Raw genomic sequence first — 17476 nt, 5'->3', positions numbered from 1 at the left:
CATTTCATAAAAAGCATCTCAAGGTTTTAAAGCCATTGGAGAAATGTTAGTAGGTAATGTGCTTGAGCTACCTATTCCCTGAATATGGAATACAAAGGAGAAACATGTTTATGTTTAATGAAAAAATGGTTACCAATGAGAAACATCTTTTTAATTTTTTAAGATAAATAAAATTAGCTTTTATAGTGCAGCTGCAAAATTATTTCTTTTACATTCTAAGTGTAAACATTTAATTAGTGACAAGCATTGGGCTTCAGTAGTTATTAAAATCCAGAGTATGCTTGGTGACAATCACTGATCAAGCTGGCTTATATATACTGATAAATAATGTCAGTGTACTCCTTTCATCTTTTCAGGAATTCTTATCAATCAGCATAGTATATTTTATAATGAAATTATCATCTTTATTGTACAAATCTAACTTGACAAAATGTTGAGTATAATGTATAACCTAAATTAAGAGAAGTATCATAATAGTACTTATTCTGAATTTTCAAACCTTAATAAATTTAGTTTGTAGTGAAATTTATGAAATAAGAAATTCATATATATACTTTTCAGGTAGATTTGCCATTTGATATCCAAGAACGTATTATTTGAATTGCATTATGCTTAATGTTAGAATTTAAAATTTTTATTAAGAAATTTTTCTTAAGTTTCCAAGATAACAAATTTAAATAAAATAAAATTAAAATGTTAGTACAAAACACCTATATGTTTAGCTATGAATTTTGAATTTAAAATATTAGAAATATAAATATTTTAACATCTTAATTTATTTATTGGTGTATGTAAGTTATGTATAATTCAGAGAATTTACCTACTTAACTTCATAAAAATAATTTGTCTACATGTTTCTATTGTAACATATTTCAAGTTATTATTAAAAGTTGACATATTTACATGTTGCCATTTTTGTTGGAAGCATATCTGATGATGTTTATAAAAATTAAAGTTAAAAAAATTTATAGTGGTGGGAAATGTAAAGTCAGTGTGAAAATGATTTTGACACAAAACTCAGATATAGGCTAGTCAAGAAACAATGGATCAAAGATATTTATTGAAGTCTTGTGATTAATGAGGTATGCTAATTTCTGAAAATGTAAACTATGATGTAGGTCTTTCAAGGGCATTGCACTTTGGTTGATGTGATCAACAGCCCAGGGATGACAGTGCATAATGCAGAGTCATAATGCAGGAAGGCAGTATCTATTGAGGTGCCACACTCAAAGCAAAGGAAGAAGAGAGTGTCATCAGGAGAAAGAATCATTTCCTTCATGAGGAGTTCCAAAAGCATGATGGTACAAAATAAATTCATTTAAAAAAATATCTCCCATCAAATCTAACAGCCACATTTTAAATGTGGATTATTTCTAATACATTCACAATTTTTCCTGATTTGTTCCCAGAATGCTCAGGCCCATTGGGAATCGAAGGTGGAATCATATCAAATCAGCAAATCACAGCTTCCTCTACCCACCGAGCTCTTTTTGGACTCCAGAAATGGTATCCCTACTATGCACGTCTCAATAAGAAGGGGCTTATAAATGCATGGACAGCTGCAGAAAATGACAGATGGCCATGGATTCAGGTAACACATGGGATGGGACAAGGTGACTGCCAAGGAATGACCAGAGTCATTTCAGAAAGAATACAAACCACAGCCCAAAGTGTGACTTTTCTTCATGGTGACAGAGGACAGGATGATTCAGCTGAGTCCAAATTGGCTATGAAATCTGAAACTGTGGGATATATGTACGTTGACTGTAAAGTGTGTTGAGGGTTAAAAATGTTGAAATTCTTGGGGTATAAATATTGCTATTTTTTTTTATGTGAGAGATAGCACATGCAGTGCCTGAAAGCCAGGGAGGGGCAGAGTGAGAGGGAGGGAGAGAATCTTAAGCCAGTTCCAGGCTCAGAGCGAAAGGAACTCTATTTCACCACTGTGAGATTATGACATGAGCTGAAATCAAGAGCTTAAACAGCTGAGCCACCCAGGCTCCCCTAGAAGGTTTCCACATAGGCCACCTGTTAACATTTGGCCACAACTTTTGACACTTCAAGAAAATAAAAAATGCATGTTTTCTTTCTCCGTCTTAGAAGTGGTTTCACATGCACAGAACATATAATGTACAGAATAGATAACACAAATACCAAAAATGTCTTCAGCACCCTCTTTCAATAGCTGAGGGTTTTTCAACTCATACTCTTTTATTTATTATCATCAGCCAGCTACTTTTTTAAACAGAAAAAAACATGATATACCAAGATCGTAAGTGACTTCCCTAAAATGGGATGGATGGTAATAATACCAGCACATTGTATTTTATCCAGTTAAATGCTTTCTGAGGACTTACCTTAAGTAAGTAGTATGTAAGTAAACTACACATTAGGAAGACAGAAAAGATGATTAAAGCATGATTTCTGTGTAAGATTATACCCCTGTTGGGGAGAGCACATTAATAACATGTAACAAGTCATTGAGTGTGTGCTGAAGAGAAGGAATACCCAGTATATGGTGCGTTTAGTGGAAGAAATAATTATCAGGAGAAAGCCTATGGGAGAATAGCTTTTTAGATGGGCCTTGGAAAATGCCTTTCAATGGAGACTAAAAGCCTACAGAGCAGCATGATCAAAGATGCTAGGTGAGAATCTGGGGAACATCATATAGAAAATCATGACGTGTATAAGTTGCTAGAGGAACATGTTCAAATTTAGCGAGTGAGGTAAGTGTGCCTTAGGATTCACACATACTAAAAAGTTTGGGGCTTTTTCCATGGAGCTATTACAGAATTTTGATTTAAGTAGTTGAGCGATTTTGTTTACTATGTATTTGGAGTCAGAGGTAATTTTTAACATGGAAATCCATGATTTGACATTATTAGGTGCAATGTACAGGCATTGATTTACAGGAATTTAGTAGAATGAAAAGTTGATCTATGGCCAGGTAACATGATTTCCATACCTTAGGAACTGGGCCAGAATCCCCTTCAGATTTTTCCTTTGTTCAGGTTTCTTGTGAATTTTTACATATCCTATATATATTTCTTTAATTATATGGCTCCATGTGTTTACCAGAATTGTTTTGTTTGATGAATTTATTTTTGCGTGCATTTGCAGAAATTGCTTCTTAGATTACACATGATTTTTCTAATCTGTAGCTACATGTGCAAAGAGAATTCCAGATAGTGGAAATGGCACATTTATACACTTTTGACCCCAAGCTAATGAATATACAATTAAGGTTTAAAATAGATGAGAACAAAAATGCCTATATTTTATTGTTAAAAATCATTGCAGAGACCATTTTTTTAAAAATCAGCTTAGTTGCCTGTTATGAAATGCATTTGTGGGATTGTAGTCATGATAAAGCTTTAGAAATTAAAATTAATAGCAAAAATTGCACAACACTGTGAGACAATGTCACTAGATTGCATCTGGGTTTGGCAAATTATGTTTGAGAGCCACAGTCATTGCCATGTTTTAATAAACCACAATAACATCCTTTTGCGGTATTTTTACTGAGAAACACCTTATTAATGTTTCAGTCCTGACTTTTCACTTTATTTTGTCCCACTTTATTGCCTACCTTAACCTTACACATCATTCTGCCTTCCAAAGTACAAATCAACTTTAAGTTCTCTTTATCCCACTAGTTATAAGTGGAAATAACCTCAATGGAATAGGACAGTGGTTCACTTTTAGAGAAATTTAGATTAAACATAACTTTATCAACTTAACTAAAATAACTAAATACCTCTTTTAAGGGGATAAAATTATTATTATTATTAGTTTGCTTTTAGTCTGAAGGTGATAATGAACTCTCACAGAAAAACAATACAGGCACATAAAAAGTCTTTTAAGGGGCGCCTGGGTGGCGCAGTCGGTTAAGCGTCCGACTTCAGCCAGGTCACGATCTCGCGGTCCGGGAGTTCGAGCCCCGCGTCAGGCCCTGGGCTGATGGCTCAGAGCCTGGAGCCTGTTTCCGATTCTGTGTCTCCCTCTCTCTCTGCCCCTCCCCCGTTCATGCTCTGTCTCTCTCTGTCCCAAAAATAAATAAACGTTGAAAAAAAAAAGTCTTTTAAAAGTATTTTTTAAGTTAAATTTTAGTTAACATATACTGTAGTATTGTTTCAAGAGTAGGATTTAGTGATTCCTAACTTACATATAACACCCAGTGCTCATCCCAACAAGTGCCCTCCTTAACACCCATCACGCATTTAGCCCATCGTCCACCTAGCACCCCTCCAGCAACCCTCAGTTTGTTCTCTGTATTTAAGAGTTTCTTAAGGTTTGCCTCCCTCTCTGCTTTTCTTATTGTTCCATCCCTTCCCCTAGGGTCATCTGTTGTTTCTTAAATTCCACAAATGAGTAAAATCATATGATACTTGTCTTTCTCTGACTGACTTATTTCACTTAACATTACACTCTAGTTCCATCCACGTTGTTGCAAATGGCAAGATTTCATTGTTTATGATCACTAAGTAATATTCCATTGTGTATATATATGCCATCTCTTCTTCATCCATTAATCAGCTGATGGACATTTGGGCTCTTTCCATAATTTGGCTATTGTTGATGGTGCTGCTATAAACATGGGGTTCATGTGCCCATTTGGTAAAGACCTAGTAGTGCAATTGCTGTATCATTAGTAATTCTAGTTTTAATTTTTTGAGGAAGCCCCATACTGTTTTCCAGAGTGGCTGCACCAGTCTGCATTCCCACCAACAATGCAAAAGTGTTCCCCTTTCTCTGCATGCTCTCCAATATCTATTGTTTTCTGAGTTGATAATTTTAGCCATTCTGACAGGTGTGAAGTGTTATCTCATTGTGGGTTTGATTTCTGTTTCCCTGATGATGAGTGATGTTGAGCATTTTTTCATGTGGTGTTAGCCATCTGAATGTCTTCTTTGGAAAAGTGTCTGTTCATGTCTTTTGCCCATTTCTTTACTGGAATCTTTGTGTGTTGGGTGTTGAATTGGTTAAGTTCTTTATAAATTTTGGATACTAACCCTTTATCCGATATGTCCTTCACAAATATCTTCTCCCATTCCATCGGTTGCTTTATAGCTTTGTTTGTTGATTGTTTCCTTCGCTGTGCAGAAGCCTTTTATCTTGATTAAAGATAGATTGATTTTTTTTTTTTTTTGCTTTTGATTCCCTTGCCTCGAGAGACATGCCTAGTAAGAAGTTACTACAACCAAGTTCAAAGAGGTTACTGCCTGTGTTCTCTTCTAGGATTTTGATGGTTTCCTGTCTTACATTTAGATCTTTATTCATTTTGAATTTATTTTTGTGTATTGTGTAAGAAAGTGACCAAGTTTCACTCTTCTGCATGTCGCTGACCAATTTTCCCAGCACCATTTGTTGAATAGACTGTTTTTTCCGTTAGATAGTCTTTCCTGCTTTGTTGAAGATTAGTTGGCCATACATTTGTGGGTCCATTTCTGGGTGCTTTATTCTGTCCCATTAATATATGTGTCTGTTTTTGTGCCAGTACCATATTGTCTTGATGATTATAGCTTTGTATAATACAGCTTGAAGTCTGGAATTGTGATGCCTCCAGCTACAGTTTTCTTTTTCAACATTACTTTGGCTATTCAGGGTCTTTTCTGGTTGCATACACATTGTAGAATTGTTTGTTCTAGCTCTGTGAAGAATGCTAGTGTTATTTTGATAGGGATTGCATTGAATGTGTAGATTGCTTCAGGTAGTATAGACATTTTAACCATATATGTTCTTCCAATTCATGAACATGGAATGTTTTTCATTTCTTTGTGTCCTCTTCAATTTCTTTCATAAGTTTTCTATAGTTTTAAGCATACAGGTAATTTACATCTTTGGTTAGGTTTATTCCTAGATAATTTTTGTTTTTTGGTGCAATTGCAAATAGGATCATTCTTCAATTTCTATTTCTGCTGCTCCACTGCTGATGTATAGAAATGCAACCAATTTCTGTACATTGACTTTATATCCTGTGACTTTGCTAAATTCATTTATCAATTCTAGCAGTTTTTTGATGGAGTTTTTTGAGTTTTCCATGTAGAGTATTGTGTCATCTGTGAAGAGAGAAAGTTTGACTTCCTCCTTGCCAGTTTGTATGCCTTATAATTTTTTTGTTGTCTGATTGCTGAGGCTGGGACTTAGAGTACTATGTTGAACAACAGTGGTGAGAGTGGACATTCCTGACCTTTGGGAGAAAGTTCTCAGTTTTTCCCCATTGAGGATGATATTAGCTATGGGTCTTTTGTAGATGGCCTTATGATCTTGAGGTATGTTCCTCATATCCCTACTTTCTTGATAATTTTTGTTAAGAAAGGATGCTATGTTTTGCCAGATGCTTTGCATCTGTTGAGAGGATCATATGGTTTTCATCCTTTCTTTTATTAATGTGGTGTACCACACTAATTGATTTGTGAATATTGAACCAGCTCTGCAGCCCAAGAATATCCCCACTTGTTCATGATGCATGATTCTTTTAATGTGTTGTTGAATTTGATTTGCTAGTATCTTGTTGAGAATTTTTGCATCTCAGTTCATCATGGGTATTGGCCTGTAATTCTCCTTTTTAGTGGGGTCTTTTATGTTTTTTTAATCAAGGTAATGCTGGCTTTAGAATGATTTTGGAAACTTTCCTTTCATTTCCATTTTGGGGAACAGTTTGAGAAGAATAGGTATTAATACTTCTTTAAATGTCTGGTAGAATTCCCCTGGGAAGCCATCTGGCCTAGGACTTTTGTGAGATCTTTGATTATTTCCAATTTCTTTTCTAGTTATGGATTTGTTCATATTTTCTATTTCTTCCTTTCTCAGTTGTGGTGGTTTATGTGTTTTTAGGAATTTGTCCATTTCTTCCAGATTGCCCAGTTTGTTGGCATATAATTTTTCCCTAGTATCCTCTTATAATTGCTTTTATTTCTGTGGTGTTGTTTATTTATTTTTATTTTTTTAACGTTTATTTATTGAGAGACAGAGAGATGTAGAGCATGAGCAGAGGAGGTGCAGAGAGGAAGAGACACAGAATCTCTCTCTCTCTCAAAAATAAATAAATATTAAAAAAAATTTAATCTAGTTTGTCTGATATAAGTGTGGCTTTTTTTTGGCTTTTTTTGACTTCTGTTAGCATGAATAATGATTCTCCATCCTCATTTTCAATCTGCTGGTGTCTTTAGATCTAAAATGACTCTCTTGTCAGCCCCATATAGATGGGTCTTCTTTTTTTTTTTTTAATCAATTCTGATACCCTATGTCTTTTGATTGGAGTATTTAGTCCATTTACATTCAGAGTGATTATTGAAAGATATGAATTTAGTGACATTGTTTTACCTGTAGCGTTGGTGTTTCTGGTGATGTTCTCTGGTCCTTTGTCGTCTTTGTTGCTTTGGTCTTCTTTTTTATTCTCCACTCAGAGAATCCCCCTTAAAATTTCTTACAGGGTTGGTTTAGTGGTCACACACTTCTTTAGTGTTTGTTTGTCTGGGAAAGTCTTTATCTCTCCTTCTATTCTGAATGACAGCCTTGCTGGATAAAGAATTCTTGCCTGTATATTTTCCCCTTCAGCACATTGAATATTTCTTGCCACTCCCTTCTGGCCTGCCAAGTTTCAGTGGACAGGTCTGCTACTACTGTATGTGTCTGCCCTTCTGGGTTAAGGATCTTTTGCCCCTAGCTGCTTTCAGAATTCTCTCTTTATCTTTGTATTTTGCAAGTTTCACTATGATATGTTGTGGTATTGACCTGTTTTTGTTGATTTTGAGGGGAGTTCTCTGTGCCTCTTGGACTTGAATGTCTATTTCTTTCTATTTCCCCAGATTAAGGAAGTTCTCAGCTATAATTTGTTCAAATAAACCTGCCACCCTTTTTTTCCACTCTTGTTCTTCTGGGTCTCCTTTGATACAGATATTGTTTTGTTTCATAGAATCACTTAGTTCACTAAGTCTCCCCTCATGTAGTAATTTCCTTTCCCTCTTTTACTCAGCTTCATTATTTTCCATAATTTTATCTTCTATTTCACCTATTCTCTCCTCTCTTTCTTCAATCCTCATTGTCATTGTATCCAGTTTGTTTTGGTTCTCAATTATAGCATTTTTTATTTCATCCTAACTTATTCTTAGGTTTTTGATCTCTGCAGAAAGGGTTCACTGGTGTCTTCTGTATCTTTTTTTCAAGCCCAGCTAGTAGTCTTATGACTGCTGTTCTAAATTCTTGTTCAGACATATTGCTTATATCTGTTTTGAGCAAGTCCCTGGCTATGATTTCTTCTTGACCTTTCTTTTGGGGAAAATTTCTCTGCGTTGTCATTTAGGCTAAATTTCTGTCTTTTGTGTGTTTCAAGAGTTTTTATGTTTCCTGTACCTGAGAGTAATGCTATATTAAAAAGGGGTCATACACTGTCCCCTTTAATGCCACTAGGTCTGGTATTTCAGCAAATGTTTCTGATACTCTCTGCTGTTGCATTTTGATTGTTCTTTCCCAATCATCAGTCCTCTGCAGCACCTCTCTTTGCTTGCATTGGGGGGTGTTTGCTTTGTTAGATGTGCTTTGATTTGTTTGTTAGGATAACCCTGGAAAAAAGGGGATAAAAGCCTGATTCCCACCCCCCCCAAAAAAAAACAGAAAAGGAAAAGGAATGAAAAAAACAAAAGAGAGAATCAAAAACTGTAAGGCTAATTCCAAAGAAAAGGGAAGAGAAAGAAAGAAAGAAAGAAAGAAAGAAAGAAAGAAAGAAAGATTGATTTAAGCCTTATCTGAGAGAGAGAGAGAGAGAGAGAGAGAGAGAGAAAGGAAATTAAAGAAACAAAGAAGAAAGTATAAGCCTGATTCCAGAAGAAGAAGAAGAAGAAGAAGAAGAAGAAGAAGAAGAAGAAAAGAAGGAGGAGGAGGAAGAGGAGGAGGAGCGGGGGGGGGGTGGGGGGAGAAGGAGAAGGAAGAAAGAAGAAAGAAGGAAGAAGAAGAAGAAGAGAGAAAAGTAAGCCTGGTCTGTTTCCATGAGAACTGTGGGTGTCGTTTTCAAGCACTCGATTTTCAGTGTGCTTGGTGCATGGAGGATGCTGGCTGTGCTGGTCTTGAGGAGAGGCCCAGTGCGCAGTCTCACAGTCAGTCTCACCCCAGTAAATAAGCGGTTGCCTCACACAGGGGGGTCATTGTTTGGTGTAACTGGGTCCCACCTCCACAGCGGCCACAGTGCTGCTTTCTGGAGTCCCACCATGTTGGTCTTGAGGGGAAAATGGTGCCACCGCAATCTCTCGTCCACAGACAAGAGATCTCACACCCCATCCTGTTCATGCAGCCCTCACAGAATACTGAGGGCAGTCAGTTCTCCCTTTGTGGTTTTTCTTTTGGCATGTGGCTTGGATTCAAAACTTGAAGTCTTGAAGGACCCAGCACAACAGGGACCCACCCCCTCCTCTGAAACAGAGCCTCTCCATGCTGTGTCTTAGGTCCTTTGTCCCAGAACAGTCCCACACCTGTGCAGTGTGCAGAATCTATGGTGTATCACTGATAAAAGCAGCAACAAGGCTGTATTTCCTCTGGATGCCTCTGTCCCCTGCTGCTGAAAAGCCTCTTGCTGGTGCCTGCAGGGATTTTGTCCTTGGGGAGGCAATATACTCTCTTTCAAAAGTACTCCAGGAAGGGGAATGTCCTCTCTCAATGTGCCCCAGAGATCTCTACACCACACTCTGCCCTCTGGGACCACCTTCCCTCTCCCCAGGAGTGTGTGCTACAGCTCCACTGTGGAGAAAGTTGCACATTTCCAAAACCTCAGAATTGGAACTCCAAATGCTATTTGCAAAAATATCTGAGACACTCAATACTTCTCACTCCCCTGTCTGTGGTCTAGAGAGGTTTTCCTCTTGTACAAAACCTATGCTACCCTCAACCCCTTTTTCTCTCCCTTTTGTCTGTCCACAAAAAGGGTTCCCTCCCCTCTGTGGCACTGCCTTTTTCTCTCCCCCAATTCACTTCCACGCACCTCACAACTGCCACGCTGTCTCCCTCCAACCTTGGAGACCCTTCTCCCGGTCCTCAGAACAATTTCCCGGGTTTTCCAACTGATCTGACCTCAATACAGCTGTGTTTGAGGGACGAGGAAATTAGCCAAAAAGTCTTATAGTAAGGAAGCCAAAAAAGCCCAAAAAGGCTTTTATATTAGGTAAAACAGTCTTGTGTATAATGGAGGAAAACTGAAAACTCACAACTGTCATTTAAGAAATGTTTCGAGATTACATTCAGAGTTATTATGTTATTGTATTCTTTAATAACATCTTATTTCCTAAGTTATTTTTTAAAAGAAAAAGTGTATCCCTTTCTTAAAGGAAAATCATATCTAAGAGACTCTGGGAAGTCTACTCGTGTACGTGTACCAGATTTTCTGTTTGAACATTATTAACTTCCCTTGTCACTTCATTCTTTTGTTTATACTCAGTACTTCAAATGAAACATTTGAGTACTTTGCTTAAACTCACTTATAATGAGCACCGTATCCCCCTAATCTTTCAGGTGTATGACACACATACACTAATTAGTATTCAATTCCATTTTCTTCTGTGTCATGGTGAAATAAAAACTGAAATTGCCATTTTAAATTTACACACTCAGTGGGCAATTATTGAGAGCTCCACAATGTTTATAATTGCTTTTGGATTTAAAGGGTTAGTGCAGTAAATACAGTTAAACAAAACTTTTTTCTCCCCATTTTTGTTTTTCTGATCTTATATTCCTTACCTATATATTTTTTCCAACTAGTAAATAACCACCACATTAAATACTGACTACTTCTTTAGCATCTTGGAATGTCAGTTTTTTCTGACTAATGTATTTGACTAATGTATTTGAAATAGCAACTTTGCACAATTATGGAAATATGTCTTATCATATAGGTTATCATATAAAAATGTATAAGTTTATTTAATTCTTCTGGGCACTTTGTTAACTGATGAAGGCCTCTGAAAATGACCATTTTATTTATTTTTAAAGATAATTATTTTATATTCATTATTTTTCTTTTATAGATACATGCGGTAAAATATTTTTTTTTAAATTTCTGAGGCGATTTTGTTTCATGTATATACATTCTTTCTAGATTGCATGTACATTATATTTTCATCTAGTCATTTATTCATCCAAGCAGCAACATTTACTAAATGAATGTCTACTCTGTAGTCTTTGTTCTATTAGGCACTAGAAGGAAGACAGCAGTGGCCTTCAAGATGTTCTGAATCTAGGATATAGAAAAGTGAGCAGCGTAGACATAACAAGATATTATATATACCCTGGTCTTACATCATCTGCTAACCATTTCATTTGAACAGTAATATTTGATTATATTCAGCCTATTCTAATAAAACTTCTGTTAAATGGAAAAACTAATTTAGCATAGCATTCACAGAATATGAAAAGAGGAATTGCCATTACACTAGGTATTACATAGCTATATTATTACATACTGCTCTGTGTGATGGGTATACCAAAGCAAAGCCATGATTTTCCTTTGAGAGTTAATCTATCAGTAGTTGTGTCAGTACAAGTATTTTACCACTGAGAAAAATAGGTTTGGATCTTTCCCTTTTAAGTAATTTTAAGTAAGGGAAAATTCTAATTTACCCTTAGAAAATGTGAATATAACCTTAATATGTTTCCTCTCTATATGCCACAAAGTTTGTGTGTGTGGTGGGGGTGAGAGATAGTTACTTCTCAAACTTCAATATGCACAGGAATTGTTTGAGTCACTGGGTAAAAATAGAAGCTTCTGATTGCCTCTCACAACTGCAGCAGGTCATTCTCAGACCACACTGAAAAAACATGTCTCATGAGCTCATAAAGCCTGGATTTGTCCTGCCCCAGATACATTAATAAATAAATAAAATTAAAATAACACTTTTGTTTGATGATCTGGGCACTTTGTTTTTTGGAGCTGCAAGTAGTGATAACTGCATGGGTAGGAAAGGAAAGAATAGTGAAGGAAAATGAGGAGGGATAGCAGGAAATATGTGACCCACAAAAGGTCTCCTAGCTGGATGGAGGCATAACCACGTTAGATATCCTAGCCAGAAGTGCACCCAGCTTTAGCAGCAACTCATAAAAAGCATTATCCATTAGTCATAAGGATTTTATGTCTTTATTAGTCATAAAGAATTTTCAGCAATTACCATCCCTAAATGGCTATAGATTCTTTGTTGTTAGAAAATTTAAAATATCCCAAAGCAAGCCCATCTGAGTTTTGCATTTCAAACCAAATAATAGTTAATGCGAAATACATGGACCCCAGTCAGATTTATGTGAGCACAAGTTGTGTTACAGATTTACATTTCTGGAGTAGACATTCCGTGTCTTTTTTTAACTTTGTGAACAGTGGGATTTAAAATGCTGCAAAAAAAAGCAGAGTAATCATCTATTTCATTTCAAAAGCCTGTATATAATGTGTGTGAAAACTCTTTTGGTACTTATAGACAGCTGGAGCTCCTTGAGGCATAAAAATCATTTTTAAAAACATAGATTTTAAGAAATAGATTTTCCTTTTATTTTCAGGTTGTTTTCTAGTTCCAGAACCTGAATTGCATTGAATCTAATCCATCTTCACTAGTTCTTAATTAAAGTAAAACATGTTTTAGCTTATTTTTTCTCTTTAAAAAAGCTACCTTCTTAGATACACTGCTTTCATACTAAACACCTCTCTAAGGCTAATTACATCTAAACATTAATATACTACTCCTTCTAGTGATCTCTTTCTATAAACAGTCATCCTAAATGAAAATTTACTTTTTTTCCTTTGTTTATTAGAGCTAAGCTTCATCCACAGCTGTGTGTGTTTTAAGTTACTTTTTTTTTATTTTTAAAAACAAACAGATACTTAGCATTAAGTAAAAATGACTTGATACATCCATACTGAAAAATAATGTTTACTCTGTTTGGTCATTTATGACATTTATACTAGTACTAATGCACACTTCTTGCTGATGAACTTTAAAGGATGTGTGTTGGATCTTAAGTCCAGATTCTATGAGTTATGGAATATATGGTTAACCATATAGCAAATGTTCTCTAATTTAAAAGGAGCTACATCTGGAATCTCTTCTCTAAGCTGCTTCCTCTCTGACTTTGCAGCACCCAGGGCCTCACTGACCCGGATTTCTTGCTGTTCCTCATGTGTATCTGGCTGTTTTCTGCTGCCGTACTTAGGCCCATACATTTCCTGTTTCATCTGTTGACCAGCTACCAGTCTTCTTTGGATTCACATCCTTAATTCTATTCTGTATAAAGTAATTCCTGGAATTTCTACTTTTTATCTCCAAAGATAGAAGTGATCACACTGTTCTTTTTTTCCACTCTGCCCACTATATGTTTCCGTCACTAGCAGCTAACATTCTTTATGGTCACTGTTTACCTTTCTCTCTCCTCCTATAATGTAAGTCACTTAAAAGTAAGAATTACACCTGGTACCTGGGTGGCTCAGTTGGTTCAGCGTCCAACTTGAACTCATGTCACAGTCTCACGGTTTAAGGGTTCGAGCCCCACATCAGGCTCTGTGCTGATAGCTTCAGTTTCTGTCACATCTTCTCTCTGCCCCCTCGACTGCTCATGCTCTGTCTCTCTCTGTCTGAAAATAAGTAAAATACAAAAAAATTTCTTAAAAGAGTAGGAATTATACCTGATTAGGTCTATTTCCATAGCACCTTGAATAGTAATTAAAAAAAAAAAAGCCTGTTAGATAGATGCAGATAATTGATTGATAGAAGAATAAAGAATGTTGAGCAAAATAGACGGAAGAGAATGTTTACTTTCACATGGTAATTATACTGCTCTGAGTGGTACTAGGAGTGTCCAGACAAGTCAGTTCACCTTCTATGTTCAGATGTTATAAATGGTCACTTGAACCATAACATCTTAGCACACTTCCTTTGGTGCCCTATGAGATACATTTATCCACAGTGTAGGTAATGCTTCACCCATCTGGGCGACACAGGAAACAGAATTTCTGTAAAGCCCGATGACCCATACCTTCTTCTGTAATCACTGCAAACCCCCTTTATAAGCAACATCAGACAGACATGGGTAATATTTGTAAGGTGTTCTCCAGAAACAATTAAGGCTGCTAACTAAGCCTTTAATGCCAAACACCAAAATTTTCATCTTCTCCTACCCTATTTAAGTTTTTCCTGAAAAATGCAAAATATTAACTGTTTGTTTTAGCTTCTTGCACATTTTTTATAAATTTGTGATTATGTTCACACAAAAATTTGAAACTTTAGAGAGTAACTGTTGTTAAAGTAACCATATCTTCTCTTTCTAAGATGAATTTGCCCTAGTTAAAAAAAGCGGTTTTAAAATACTAGTATCACTCTAGCTTATGAAATTTGTAATTTTTATTTACCCACAAGAAATGTCAAAAACATACAAACTTATGCCTTCTTACTATTATTCATAAAATATAGAATGTATAGAGTTATAGGAAATTGTATTAATGCATTTTTTTTAGCATCTGTTGGACTCTGAGTAGATAATTCAGTGAACCACCCCTACATAAAAGACTGTTTCATTGAATTTGCTGCACATTTTTAGCCATGCAGAAAACATGTCCAGCTTAACTTTTGTACTTACAAAGGTTAAGATTTTAAGTGCCTTGTAGTTCCCTCAGTTCCCACTATTTTGTGACTATTACCACAGTGATTTTATAGTTTTTGATACTGTTGAAAGTGAAATAATCTGAATTAATTGAAAATAACGACTTGCTGTTGTCATGAAAAAAAAAGAACACTCAAAGTTTAGAATCTCTGGTTTTACAATTTAACTTGATCACGTTGATGGCAAACTTACTCTGGTTCCCTCTTCATACCTCCCCACATGACCATCTAGCCTGCCTCTGGGCTGTCTCTTCCCATTTCTGACACTTGGGACAGAAGAAGGGTAATACTCTGACTTCCACTCAACTTTCAGAGTTTCTTACTGTAGCTTTTCTCTTATATTGCTTGACATGTTCCTCACTATTCCTGTGATTGTGAATCTATCTTAACCAAAGGTGTTAAACCTGCCTATGGGAAATGCTGTTTATGAATTAGAATCAGCCATGGCCTCAATGTAACAATTGTTCCTCAGAGGGCAAGGGCAGAGAGGGTCTGCAGGAAGCCTGTCCTGAGTCCTGAGAGGTGAGAAATGCAGAGAAGCAGGGGGAAAAGTAAGAGTTTGAGCTAAAGGTGTGATTGTCTCTTCATGTTTATCTTCTGGGAACCGGTGGAATTACTGTTTGGATTGGGCTGAAGGAATCCCTTATTTTCACTGTAGACACTGAACAAATTTGTTCTGCCCCAACGCCTCACTGAAAACCCCCTTGTTTTGAAAATGTGACCAAGTACCGAGCCACCTAACCTGATTCTGAAAGCTTTATTTTCTTGAGACAGTAATTAATTTGCAACCATTTCGGTTTGGGGGACGTTGTTGTTTAAAACTAACTGAATGTGGTTAGACCTAAGTGCAGAAAAAAGTCACTGTATTCACCTATACTTAGGTTACAAGTGAGTCTCATTAGCCATAGTATCTTGTATTAGCTTCAAGTTAATCTCACAATTAGCACTGTGTGCTGTTACAGTTGCTTTACATATATTGACTATGTATTTCCAGGTAATTGATATTGTCTTATCCTCATTATTCAGATTGGGAAATCTAGGCACAGAAAGGGAAGTTGTCCAAATTTACTGAAATAGTAAGTTGCATGGTTGGGATGTAAACACGGGCAGCTTGTGTGAGGCCAGCGCTAAACCGTTCATATCCTCTGTACTGTCCTTTCTTTGACAACTCTTGGAAGTTCTCTTTTCCTTTTTTTTGAAGGATGGGCACTGCTAGTGGGCATGGGGGAGTCTACCATTTTCTTAAGGCCTTATAAAATAATTGTTGTATCCTATAAAATTTATATTTGCCCAGAAGCAAGCAAACACCTCTAGCCTGGGGCAGTAGTTGTCAAAATCCAACTACATAAAAATTACCTGGAGAGCTGTTTAACATGGTCCTCATCCTTAGACTTTCTAAATCAGTAGATCAGAGTTGGGACCTAGGGCACTACATAGTGAGCAGACACCCCAGGTGGATTCTGGTATTGTTGATCCTGAGAAAAAAGGAGTAATCACAATCTAGTGTGAGAGACATACCCTCTCTTATATGTGCCCTTTCACTCTTAGAGACAACTGAAATAAATTCAAATATCAGGGAACAGTATATTGTTCTTCAAAACGAGACATCGATGTGAAACATTTTAAAATACTGAATGGCATCAAGACATCACAAATCCAAGACCGAACCACCTAAACTGCTTTGGTGATATTTTATTATTAACTTGCCTATATCAGTGTATGCCATGAGTAGAATCCCCATTCTTCCATGAACTAGATATAGTAATGCTTAATTGTTTTCAAAGGATTTTTGTCTGTAACATGAAGCCTTCAATAATTAAGTCATAATTAAATAGTAAAGGAATTATAAAAATATCCACATCCTGTAAGATGAGGCTTTAAATGATTTATTATTAAATCCTCAGCTGGGTCTTAGGAGTCTTTAAGGAAGAAATATTTATTTTCCATGCAACCAGAATATAATGAAAACATCAAAAAGCCATTTACATTTTAATTATTAAAAGTGAATTTAGCATATTCACCGTTTTTGAGGATGATGTTAAGAAGTTATTCCAGACAGAGAGAACCGAATGAATAAAATCACAAGGGAACTGGAGGGAACACAAGGTCCAGCAGGGACCAGTCTTTACTGAAGAGATGGGGCTACGTAGGGGGAATAGGAGGGTAAAAGTCTGCAAAAGTAAGGAGACCCCAGAATGTGAAAATACATTAGTGTCAAACGAAGTGGCACTTGATGGTTATTGAAAGGTTTTCAGCAGGGTATTGACACTGTCAGAACTAGAGTTCAGTAAGATGAGCTGTCAGTGGGATGTGTTATGAGTACCCAACACAACGCCGAGTAGTTAGGAGACAGTAAAGTTTCATCGAGTGAACATTGTGCTGAATGCAGAGGCAAGCCTAGAAGCAGGCACACCACTTAGGAGGCTTTTATAGCTAACTGCCCAAGGAGAACCTGAATTACACTGGCAGATGTTGAAATAAAAATAAGAGATTAAATTGTAAGAGGGCTTGAGGGCGCAGCACTGACAATTGATTGAATTGTGTGTTAGGGGAGAGGAGGAAGAACAAAAAAAGAAATATTAAATTCCGAAGTTTTTAGCTTGAGTGAGATTTTGGTACCATTTATAGAAATATAGAGGTCAGGGAAAGGAGTTGGTATTGTTGGAAAATGCCGAATATATTTTGGGTCTGTTTTTGTTTTTTGAGAGTGAGAGGAAAGAGAGAGAGAGCAAAAGCAGCGGGGAGACACACACACACACACACACACACACAGAGAGAGAGAGAGAGAGAGAGAGAGAGAGAGAGAGAGAGAGAGAATCCCAAGCAAGCTCCACATTCAGCAGGGAGCCCCATGT

At 36.5% G+C, this 17476-nt stretch overlaps 1 protein-coding gene across 2 annotated transcripts in view; it reads left to right on the top strand.

Moving 5' to 3' along the window:
- The window catches only part of EDIL3 (EGF like repeats and discoidin domains 3), a 418330-nt gene that overhangs the window by 274804 nt on the left and 126050 nt on the right, over window positions 1–17476 (top strand). For both annotated transcript variants that reach the window (XM_047071243.1, XM_047071314.1), the window contains one exon: window positions 1410–1591. In XM_047071243.1, coding sequence (XP_046927199.1) covers window positions 1410–1591 — 182 coding nt within the window. The remainder of the gene's footprint in view (window positions 1–1409; window positions 1592–17476) is intronic.

This window comes from Lynx rufus, unplaced genomic scaffold (assembly GCF_022079265.1).
Source record: "Lynx rufus isolate CCGP_SWC_20201006 ecotype Redwood Valley unplaced genomic scaffold, mLynRuf1.p SCAF_1, whole genome shotgun sequence".
Taxonomy (NCBI): domain Eukaryota; kingdom Metazoa; phylum Chordata; class Mammalia; order Carnivora; family Felidae; genus Lynx; species Lynx rufus.
Note: the sequence above shows the minus strand (reverse complement) of the source record. Positions and strands in the feature narration are given on the sequence as shown.